Source organism: Hemicordylus capensis, chromosome 3 (assembly GCF_027244095.1).
Source record: "Hemicordylus capensis ecotype Gifberg chromosome 3, rHemCap1.1.pri, whole genome shotgun sequence".
NCBI lineage: Eukaryota > Metazoa > Chordata > Lepidosauria > Squamata > Cordylidae > Hemicordylus > Hemicordylus capensis.
This window is the reverse complement of record NC_069659.1, coordinates 8,165,340-8,177,608: the sequence shown is the minus strand read 5'-3', so window position 1 is coordinate 8,177,608 and position 12,269 is coordinate 8,165,340. Positions and strand designations below refer to the sequence as shown.

General features: G+C 41.8%; 1 protein-coding gene across 5 annotated transcripts in view; it reads right to left on the bottom strand.

The window, feature by feature from the left end:
• The window catches only part of UVRAG (UV radiation resistance associated), a 137,107-nt gene that overhangs the window by 20,962 nt on the left and 103,876 nt on the right, over window positions 1-12,269 (bottom strand). For all 5 annotated transcript variants that reach the window (XR_008319105.1, XR_008319106.1, XM_053307435.1 and 2 more), the window contains one exon: window positions 3,071-3,149. Coding sequence is in view for 3 of the 5 variants with exons in the window: in XM_053307435.1 (XP_053163410.1) it covers window positions 3,071-3,149 (79 nt within the window). In the remaining 2 variants the exon portion in view is untranslated. The remainder of the gene's footprint in view (window positions 1-3,070; window positions 3,150-12,269) is intronic.

Genomic DNA, 12,269 nt, shown 5'->3' with positions numbered 1-12,269 from the left:
ATTAAATTATTTTTTCTGAGCTTGGTAAGATCAAAAAGGCAGGAAGAGGCAAACAAACCACTGCTTCCTAGCAGCCATACTAATTTCTTGAAGTCTGGAGAAATCTCATGTTCTACTTTTGCACTGAGTTGCTGAGATCTTCCTGGGTGCCCCACATCAAAATCACCAGTTAAAAACAGAGATAAACCAGCTGCTTGCCTTTTCCAGCAGCAATGTGGACTTGTAATCCCCCCCTCCCGACACTTAAAGTATAGATCTCATGTAATGTAATAGTAATAGAAAAGAATATATCCATTCAAAGTATGCTTTATAATCAAATTCAAAAAAGATGAGATAATTGTTTTGGATATATACATACTTCTATCCTGCCTTTACATCAGAGGCCCTTCAAGGCAGTTAACTCACCCTCCTCCTAGTCCTGTTATTTCAAAAAAAGAGCTACTTTGTACTGAGTTCTGTCCCCAAGCTTAGGAGTTCAATCCCTCTATTCCGAGGACAGATTTTTAAGGCTTCCCAAACAGCCACAGACAGAGCCATTTCACTCAGTAAGTACGAGAGGAAAGCAACTAACAGATCAGCATTGGTCTTTGACTGTTACATGCTAATCTAAAAGGTGGGTCACACCGGTGGTACCCCAACCATATTTTAAGACAGACTGTAGTGACCAGCCTCCCCTCCCTCTAAAGAGTTAACAGGAAGTGAACCCTTGTCTTTACTGACAGGCTGGTGAACTCCAGGGTTCACCCAATCAGTCCAACAGATGGGTGGGACTAGAGAGCTGTTGCTGGGATTTCTGGGAACAAGAAAGGAAGTCTGTGCGGACTAGCATGAGGCTGGATGCCTCATGGTGGAGCTGCAAGATAATCCCTCAGATGGAGAGATTGGCAGGAGGCTTGATTCTTATCAGTAGCTTAGTGAGTTCAAGGGAAAAGGAAGCCAAGGCTAGGGGCTTCAGAAATGTAGGACAGGAGAAAGTGTTTTAGTAAGAATTTGTGTTAGAATTTCTGTTTCTTTGGTGTGTGCTTTGCATTTTCCTAAATATCTGTTCTTTTCAACTGAGTAACTAAGATTTTTAAGTATTTAAAGTATTCTTGTAACCAATCAAGTATTTAAGTGTTTCTAAAAAGCTCAGACAAAACCAGTCTGTGGTAACTGAATAAAAGGTTTTTCTCTGTTCTTTTTACAAGCCTCAGAGGGTTGATTATTGACCCAGCAGGAAGAGGGGGATTTTCTCTGGTACAGAACACGTCTCAAAGATAGCTTGGCCAAATTAACAATTAATAATTAGCTCCACATGCAGGCAAAACACATGGGAGGGAAAGGTTTTTTTCTTTAGTTGTGCCTGTTAGCAAAAAGAGGGAGCAGATTTTTTGCATTTGCCCAGTACCCAGCTATAGAGGGACCTTGGACCAAAGCACTCAATCCAATGGTCCGGTTCTAGGTAAGTCTTAAGAGTGCTTGGTGGCACCAGGAACCTACCAGAACTTCTAGGTTTTCCCAGAACCTTTTCCTTAACTTTCAGGTCTTGAAAGTGACAGATTTTTAAAGCAGCCAGTCTGCGTGTCTCAGAACACAGGACAGGAATGACTCAGCAATAAAGTCTCCCCCTGTTGTAGAACTGGTTTAGACCGGTCAGTGAGATTATCCGGTAACCTGGACTGGGTCAGGAAAGGCATTTTCCACTACCCACAATTCACTACACAGACCCAACCTGGACAAACTGATATGTAGTGAAGGTTTAATATCAAAGATCAACTATGAAGATGATCTTTTCCCATTGATGTTAAAAATAAATAAATAAAAGATGGAGGACAATAGGAAGTGTCCTCTAGAATTCCAAGGCGTTTTTCATGCACTTGAGGAACCATAGCTTATGGCCCCTGATTTTTATCTCTGATTATATCAATTTCCAGTTCCATGACCCACTTTTGTACTACTCCTATGAGTCAGCCTGAAATGAGAAAACTCAGAACTCTCCAGTTCCAATAGCAACAGGAATCTCTGTGTGTGATTACTGATGACTTTAAAAAAGCGGGAGAAATTATTCTTGGGCCTTTAAAAACAGATGGAAGCCATTATCAGCTAGCTGAAATGAAGCACTGATACACCATTCCCTGTTCAAAACAACGCCCATAATGATCTGCAGAAAATTGTATAGACCTACTTATAATTCTACCTTATGTTCTCCAGGGAGTTAGACATGATTTTCATTTTTCTTACTTTGCAATTTCATACAGATTCCATCCTCCCTCTGGGGACATGTTTTGATTTTCCAATTATTTTGCTTACATTGGAAGATTTCATATACCAAGTCAGACCACTGGTCCATCTAGCTCAGTATTGCTTACATGGATTGGCAGCGGCTTCTTCAAGATTGCAGGCAGGAGTATCTCTCAGCCCTATATTGGAACCTTCTACATGCAACCGTGAAGATGCTCTTCCCAGAGCAGTCCCAACCCTTAAGGGGAATATCTTACAGTACTCACATGTCTCCCATTCAAATGTGAACCAGGGCAGACCCTGCTTAGCAAAGAGGATAATTCATGCTGGCAGGCTACCACAAGACCAACTCTCCTTCTTAGTATACCATAATCCTCTCTCTCAGGGAGATTACATGAGCAAGATACATATTGCAAATATCCAACATGAGAGGTAATCTGGAGAGTCATTCACATGGTCAAATTGAACATCTATCTATGGCTGATCCATGACTATCTTGACATTACTGCTCCTGGAAAACTCACAGACTGCTATCAGGGCCAGAGGGGACACTGATTGTGGAAGTTTGGATGGCATTAAGAGGGGTTTGGATAACTTCATGGAGGAAAGGTATATCAACAACTACATATTGGAGGACTATAGGCCACCTTCAACCTCAGAGGCAGGATGCCTCTGAATACCAGTTGCAGTGGAGTAGCAGCAGGAGAGAGGCCATGCCCTCCTGCCTGTAGACTTCCAGCAGCATCTGGTGGGCCACCGTGTGAAAGAGGATGCTGGACTAGATGGGCCTTGGGCCTGATCCAGCAAAGCTATTCTTATGCAGGATATAATATCCTTAGAGTTAACATACCTGTGCAATATTTTTGTTGAGAAGATAGACGCCATAATCAAACTGCAGTTTCTCTCCTCCTTTTGGATATAATGGAAATCTGAAAAGGAAGGGGGGGTCATATTAATTAATACATTCATCTAACATAGGGCTGCAGAACCTCAGGCCTCATGCAAATGTTGCACTACAGCTCCCACCACCCGTCACTATTAGCCACTGTGGCTGGGGATGATGGGAATTGTAGTCCAAGAGCAGCTGGAGGGCTGAAATCATGCAGACCTGATCCAACGCAACAAATTCAAAGAGTAATGCATTAACCCAATAGTTGCTTCCACTGTAATTTGTATGGCTTGTTTCTCCAATAACAATGTCCATACACACAATAACAAGGTCCAATAACAATTATTCCTCCAACAATGGTGTCTGCAAACACAAATCCAGAATGGAATAGAAGTGTTAGTTCAAGTCCAGCTCTGAACCAATAGCCACTACAAACATAAGGTGCACTCTCTTCTATGGCTAAGTATTACTTCAGAATTTACAGTTACAGTGGTTAATATCAGCCAGCTACCCCTTAACCAGGATCTGAAGCTGATTAGCAAACAGTGATTAAGAGGGAAATTGGCTAGTGTTAACCATTATTAATGTCAGCAACTGTGAGCCTTAAACCCATGGTTATGGATGGATAGGGCAGGAGGAAGAACAGAAGGAATTTCTTCTGAAGAGATAGGGAAAGGAAGAAAAGCAGAGGAGGGAAGTGGGGGTCCCAAGGCATGCACCTGCTTTTTTTGCCACGTCATATGTATTTTTATTAGCCTACTTTCCTAAAGGAAAGTAAGTTCATGAGATCAGCCTGGTTCGGGGAGAGAGGGAGAGAGTGTCTTTGTGTCCCCGCCCCCATCAACTTCGCAATGCCTGGACCAACATGAACCAAATTGGGAACAGCTGTAGAGACACCTCAATATCATAGTTTGTGATGATGTCATCCACCCTCATTCAAGATGGCAGACATGTAAACGTTTGAGATGCAAGTGGGCCAACGGTGGATTGTCTAATTTGAGCCAAATTTGCTACAGCTGTAGGGATACATAGGGACACCTCAATTGAGTAGTTTGTAATGGTCATCTACCCCAATTCAAGATGGCAGATGAGTAAATACTTGAGGCACAAGTTGATTGCCTAACTGCTTTGAACAAAATTTAGTACAGTTGTAGTGAGTGAAACATAGGGACACCTCAACAGCATAGTTTGTGTTGTCATCTACCCCAATTCAAGACGACAGTTGTATGAACTTTTAAGGCTGAAGTGGGCTGACTTGTGAGGACGGTAATTATCAATTAGGATTATAGTGAAAGAAAGGTAGGCAGGTTAGTTCTTACCAGAACAACTTTTCTCACTATTTTGAAATAGGTCTTCTCCGCTGCTGCCTCAAAGCTTTGGAAGGCGCTCCCTGCTGAAATAAGAGCCTCCCTATCTCTGACAACTTTTAAAAGTCTTTTAAGATGCACCTATTCACCCAGGCTTTTAATTAAATATTGTTTTAACAGTTTTAACATCATTTTAAAATGTTTTAAAATTTAAATTGTTGTAATGTTTTAACTTTTACTATATCACTTATTTTGTTTTAACTACTGTTTTAAGTTTTCTGTTGTCATTTATTTTAATAAATGTTTTAACTTTTTGTTTGTTTCCTTGTTGTAAACTGCCCAGAGACGTGAGTTTTCAGCAATATAGAAATATATTAAAATTAAAATTAAAAATTAATTAATAAGCAGCGGGACATGCAGCGGGACATGACTAGACTAGCAAGCCAGAGGTCGCCGGTTCAAATCCCCAATGGTACGTTTCTCAGACTATGGGAAATGCCTATATCGGGTAGCAACAATATAGGAAGAGGCTGAAAGGCATAATCTCATACTGCGTGGGAGATGGCAATGGTAAACCCCTCCTGTATTCTCCCAAAGGCAACCACAGGGCTCTGTGGTCGCCAGGAGTCGACATTGACTCGACGGCATACTTTACTTAAATATGGAACACACTCAGAATTCTCCTGATATGGTAGTATTAAAATCTAAACACAGAAATCTATATCTTCAATAAGACTGTAATGCAGATTACAAAAGTTCTGTGCTATTAAGCAATTCCTGTACAGCAACCAAGACAAACTATTATTTCTAACAAAAGCCATTAAAAGTCAAAGGTTTAAAAGACGTCATTACAGAGCACCAAATTGTTAGGGTCTCCATTTTACAATACTTCAAACTCTTTAATGGGTCACTTCAAGTAGAGAAATATAAAAATCACTCTAAGCACCATATATCTAAGCTCACCCTACTTAATAGATCCATAAATTCAAGCTGTCTGCAGTGCAGGAAAATAAAACCTACTTTTAAAATGAATGTCCATAAGCAAGATTCCACTGTTCACTGTTGTTACAAGCAAGATATAAATCATGAGGAATTCATTTCAATATCTACTGAGTTACTTTACCCAACTGTAGCAGGATTTGCATTATAAAAAGGATACAGTTACAATTAATAGCACAAAACTCATTCAGGCTGGACAATAAATATGCCCTTTAAAAACGCACACAGTATGATTTGTTACATGATAGTATTTCATTAGATTGTTGGGAAAGCAAGTGATATTTGCTACAATTAGAAAAGCTTTAAAGGAAGATACACAATATATAGAACTGAACAATGTTTTCCTAGTTTCCCTTGAAAGTATATTTACACACTGAGACAGAAATTTATACCAAGACCCTTTTGATAGACTGGTTATTTAATTTTAGTGATTGTTTCCCCAACTTTAATGAGGAAAAGGCCCTTAGTGACCTGTAGCAGAAGCAAAAATTTCTGAAAAAGTAGAATTTAGCCTTGAAGTTGTTCTTCATATATTTGGCTTTCCAAACAAGTTCCTGAAGCACTACCCTCCACTCAGTTAGCCACCCCATAATTTGCTCCTTGAAGAGCTTCTATCATTGGCAGATCTGTCAAACAGATGTGACTATGATAGCATGATCGGTTGACCATGCTCTTGCATCTCTCAAGAATATAAGAACAGCCCTGCTGTATCAGGCCCAAAGTCTATCTAGCCCAGCATCCTCTTTCAAACAGTGGTCCACCAGATTTATCTGGGAAGCCCACAGGCAAGAGATGAGGGCATGCCCTCTCTTGCTATTGCTCTCCTGCAACTGGTATTGAGAGGCATCATGTGAGCTATAGCTCTCAGACTAGTAGGCATTGATAGACCTGTCCTCCATGAATTTGTCTAAGCCCCTTTTAAAGCCATCCAAACTAGTGGCCATCACCACATTCCATGGCAAAGAATTCCATAGATTAATTATGTGCTGTGTGAAAAAATGCTTCCTCTTGTCGGTCCTAAATTTCCCAACCTTCAGTTTCATGGAATAAACCCTGGTTCTAGTGTTGTAAGAGAGGGAGAGAAATTTCTTACTGTCCACTCTCTCTACTCTATGCATAATTTTATACACCGCTATCATGTCTCCCTTTAGGTCTAATCTTGTAATTTGAGATCTTACTCTTAAATCATTCTACATTTGTCATTTCTCCATTACTCATCTCTCCCTTTCTATTTTCTTTAAAAAAAACAAAAACCCACAGTATTCTAAAACTGACCAGTTTATTCCATTACATAACCTGTCATATGACACAATTATAAAGTACTATTAGACGTGTGTGCGTGTGCGTGTACACACACACACACACACACACACACACACACGCAACAAGTTATAGCATTATCATAGTGAAACCACCCCACTACCACTCGCAGCCTCGCTGATGATAGGAAATCTGGCTTGCAAACAAATCAACACATTTTTCCAAGTGCATTCACATGGAGTGCACAAACTTTTGAAAATGCTGCACTGACTCAGCAAAGAACCGTTGGTCTAGCCACTAACTACACCCATTTTAAACTGACTTTTGCTTTTAAGATACAGTTTACAAGGATACACTAAAATATAAATTTGTTTTGTTGCTATTTGCAGGCATTTGCTTGAAGACAGATCAAATACTCTTGGCTAAGGGAGCATCTAATAAAACAGCACTCTGTTTTGAGGAAGATGTTTGCCTGAAATCTGTTTACCCCCCTGAAATACCGTCAGGCAAGAAGACTCCTGTAACCTAAGAGAATACTACCTGGCCCGATTTTGCATTCAGTTTGTTTGTTTGTTTATTTGACACATTAATACCCCACCCAAAACTTACATCTCCAGGTTGCTCACAATAAAATACAAATCACAACACAATAAAAAGGCTATAGCCACAATTTAAAAAGTAAAACAATGTTAAAAACTATCAAAACAGTATCTAATTAAAAGCCTGGGTAAACAAATGTGTCCTGACAGATTTCTTAAAAGTTGTCAGAGATGGGGAGGCTTTTATTTTGACAGGAAATGCATTCCAGAGCCTCGCGGCACCAATGGACAAGGCCCGACCCTGAGAAGCTGCCAGACGAGCTGGCGGCAACTGCAGACGAACCTCCCCTGATGGTCTCAATGGGCAGTGGGGTTCACAGCTGAGGCTGAATCCAGATAAGACGAAGGTACTTATTGTGCGGGGTCAGAACTCAGGAGATGATTTTGATCTGCCAGTTCTGGATGGGGTCACACTTCCTCGCAAGGAACAGGTACACAGGTACCTGGGAAACCAGGGAGAGGTATGGGACCAGAAGCACTCCCAGACTATGTACCTGTACCTTCTGAGGACATGTGACCCTGTCCAGAACAGGCAGATCAAAATAGTCTCCCGAGTTCTGACCCTGCACAATAAGTACCTCCATCTTACCTGGATTCAATCTCAGTTTGTTATCTCTCATCCAGTTCAGTTGGAGCTGGCAGTGAGCAGTGGCAAAGAGATGTCGCTATGGATCAGGATGTCCCAGTTCAGCCCCCACCCCCCACATACAAACAGGGTAGCTTTAGCAAGCCAATCTCTCTCAGCCTCTCTTCATCAGGTCTCTTCAACAGGTCGGCAATTTCACATTTGAGTTCTTTGGCATCCATCCAAGAGTCCTCAAAGAACTCAAATGTGAAATTGCTGACCACCTTGCTAAAATATATAACTTATCCCTGAAAATGGGCTCTGTACCAGAGGACTGGAGAGTAGCAAATGTAACACTGATTTTCAAAAAGGGGCCCAGGGGCGATCCGGGAAATTACAGGCTGCTTAGCCTAATGTCCGTTCCAGGCAAATTGATGGAAAGCATCCTCAAGGATAAAATTGTAAAGCACCTACAAGAACAGGCCCTGCTGGGAGTGAACCAGCATGGCTTCCTCAAAAGTAAATCTTGCCTCACCAACCTTTTGGAGTTCTTTGAGAGTGTCAACAAGTATGTGGATCAAGGTGATCCAGTTGACAGTCTACCTGGACTTCCAAAAAGCTTTCGACAAAGTTCCTCATCAAAGACTCCTAAGGAAACTTAGCAGTCATGGGATAAGGGGACAAGTATATGTGTGGATTGCTGACTGGTTGAAAGACAGGAAACAGAGGGTAGGTATAAATGGAGAGTTTTCACAATGGAGGGAAGTAAGAAGTGGGGTCCCCCAGGGATCTGTACTGGGACTGGTGCTTTTTAATTTATTCATAAATGATCTAGAAGCAGGGGTAAGCAGGAAGGTGGCCAAATTTGCAGATGATACCAAAGTCTTCCAGGTAGTGAAATCCAAAATGGATTGTGAGGAGCTCTAAAGGGTCTCTCCAAACTGGGTGAGTGGGCGACAAAATGGCAAATGTGGTTCAATGTTGGCAAGTGTAAGGTGATGCACACTGGGACAAAAACCCCAACTTCAAGTATACGCTGATGGGATCTGAGCTATCGGTGACTGACCAGGAGAAGGATCTTGGGGTCGTGGTGGACAGCTCGTTGAAAGTGTCGACTCAAAGTGCAGCTGCTGTGAAAAAGGTCAATTAGAAGCTAGGGATCATTAGGAAGGGGATAGAAAATAAAACGACTAATATGATAATGCCCTTATACAAAACTATGGTGCGGCCACACTTGGAGTACTGTGTAAAATTCTGGTCACCACATCTTAAAAAGGACATTGTAGAACTGGAGATGGTGCAGAAGTTGGCAACCAAGATGATCAGGGGCCTGGAGCACCTTCCTTATGAGGTAAGACTACAACGCCTGGGGCTTTTTAGTTTAGAAAAAAGACGACTGTGGGGAGACATGATAGAGGTCTATAAAATCATGCATGGTGTGGAGAAAGTGATAGAGAGAAATTCTTTTCCCTCTCACACAACACTAGAACCAGAGGTCACTCCATGAAATTGATGGCCAGGAGGTCTAGGACCAACAAGTGGAAGTACTTTTTCACACAACACGTGATCCATTTGTGGAACTCTCTGCCACAGGATGTGGTGACAGCCAACCACCTGGATGGCTTTAAGAGGGGTTTGGATAACTTCATGGAGGAGAGGTCTATTAATGGTTACCCGTCAGAGGGGCTGTGAGCCATCTCCAGCCTCAAAGGCAGGATGCCTCTGAGTACCAGTTACAGGGGAGTAACAGCAGGAGGGAGGGCATGCCCTCAACTCTTGCCTGTGGCTTCCAGTGGCATCTGGTGGGCCACTGTGCGAAACAGGATGCTGGACTAGATGGGCCTTGGGCCTGATCCAGCAGGGCTGTTCTTATGTTCACCCCTCAGCAATATAAGGATCATCATACTGACCTGGATAGCCATAAGATATAAGTAAACAACTCTGTACACACAACAGCACTTTGTAAATGCCAGGTATCAGCAGCAGTCTGAGAAGAACCAGATAGGGTAGAAAAGATCTCTCCTCCTTGACCCAGCATTCCAAAAACTAACTCTGCCTTATTGTGAGGGTACATAAACTCTATTGCTTCCTGTAGTGGGCTTCAAGATTTCTCTTAGCAGGAGATCTTGCAAACAGGTAATGGTCAACCACACTAGGAAGTGCAACAAATGGCCGGTCACATCTCTCTTCTCTCCCAAAAGGATTTATAAAAGTTTAAATGTGCTAAAGTCCAATCATTACTCTTTGGGGTCCTTCACCATCAGTGCTTCTTGCCCTTGGTAAGCACTGCTCAAACGCATCCCATAAAAACAGTAACAAAAAGACATTATGTTCATATCTGCAGTGTTTTAAAGTCCATCCTAAAGCTAGATTGATTTATACGATTAAGTTAAAGTAAAAGGTCATCAAAGCAAAATGAGCACACAGAGCCTCTTCTGTTGAGAACATTCCAAGGGGCGGAAACCCCATTATGGATCTCTGATCTTGCATAAATAGTTACACAGGCTTCTATGGGCACACATCCTATTCCATCTCCCCTGCCTTGTCCCACAAATATGCTACAATGCAGCACCAGATTGTTGCAATGATACAACGTGTCAGAAAACAGAATATAAACTGAAGCATCTGATGGCTGGAATGACATGTGAAGCGGAAGCACTGAGCCAATTTCCTAACAACTCGCTTCCCCTTAAAAGTGATGCTTTTTGTCTAAGTGGGTTCTCAGGCTCAAAATATTAAAAACAGAAGAGCTGAAAGCTTACTTCACCTGAAAAATATGTAGTGAAGTGAACACAACTAGACTGGCTCAGAGAAAGAGTGTGTGAAAAACAGCATTGTCCTGGCAAAGTTTGTTACTCTAATTCAGCAGCTCTGCCTTAAGAATATGAGATACTTCCCTTAAATGTGTGCCCTCACATTCAACTGTTAGCCAGAGAAAACCTGCAGTCATCTTTGAGAGCTGCCAGGACAACAGCTACAAAAAGGAACACCTTTTGGCACAGCCTGTCCCCATTAACTACTAAGTTCACTCCTCCCACCCTTCATTTTTTGCTGACCTTCAACAAGCACTCCCCAAATCACACCCTCATTTCATTTCACAGCCTCACAATGTTATTGAGCTAATCTCAACCTGTTCAGCATCATGGGACAGCTTCAATATTTGAAAAGGCTGTAATGAGTCTCCGCAGACCTCTTAGGTCAGTCAGATGTTAACCGTTAAAAGGATCTAGGTGCTATAACAAAAAAAAAAAACACCCCACAACTTCCCTTCAGGTACAAAAGTTTGCTCTTCCGGGTTTCTCAAGTCTAAACATCTTTATTGTCGGGTTCTGTGATTTATGAACTTCTCCTGTATTCAGAGAGATCAATCTCATATGTACCCACATGCTGGTGACTGGCTTTTTGTATGTGCATGTTGAGCCACCTGCCTTTAATCCAAACTATTCTTTAAGCTTAAGGAATTGATTGATTTTTAACTGCCCCCACCTGTTTCTAATCTGACATAAAACCATGTGGTTTAGATCCTGATTTTCCTCTAATCAGACCTTTTGCCTACATTTCTAACTGAATTGAAGAAACCCAAGCAAGGAGCTGCAAATCCTCCACCCCATCAGCAACAAAAAAAGTGGGGTGGGAGAATGGGGGAAAGCATGCAGCTGGATAAAGATGGCTGAAAATGTAATGTTTGCAGTCATGTCTTGAAACAAAAGTTTCTCACCAGCTCAGGCTCTGTGCATTCAAAGAAAGGATCAAATTCCAATCCACTGAGAGAGCTTCCAGGTGAAAATTGTTAGAATGAGCTTTTCTAAGATGCCGCCTCAAACTGAAGGATTTGGTATTGCTAGCAGTCTGCTGGAAAGAATAGTTTCATAGACAGATATTGGAAAGTATAGCTAGTTTCACAGACAGTAGTATTCATTGTTTTACAAATTTAAAAAAGGTGCAGGTTAAATAAGCTTTCTTCCCCGATGTCCATAATATCTGATCCTAGAGTGCTACACAAAGACCAGTACTTGGTTTATTGATTCTGGATAGACCTTCAAATTCTCACTCAGGGCTATTTCTACAGCCACACTCCCCGCACTTCCGAATATCTTCGGATACAAAAGGCGGGGGGGCGGGCAGGGGGACAGCCAAAGACAACAGCATTCATATCAGAACAATCCAATAATCCAAAACCACAGAACATGCCTAGCCCGTATTCAAGAATTTCGAGTCCTTCGTTACTATTCAGAGGTTTTGATTACCTCTGTAGGTCGCATATGTCAATTGGAGTCACACTATCTTGTGACTCCATGCAGGTCCCCTATTAGTCTGATGCAGGTCCCCTATTAGTCCATTTTATAGTCAGAAAACTAAGGCTCAGATACAGCAAATTGCACAAGGTCACAGAGTTAAGACCATGGCATAGCTGGGACAAATCCAAGTCT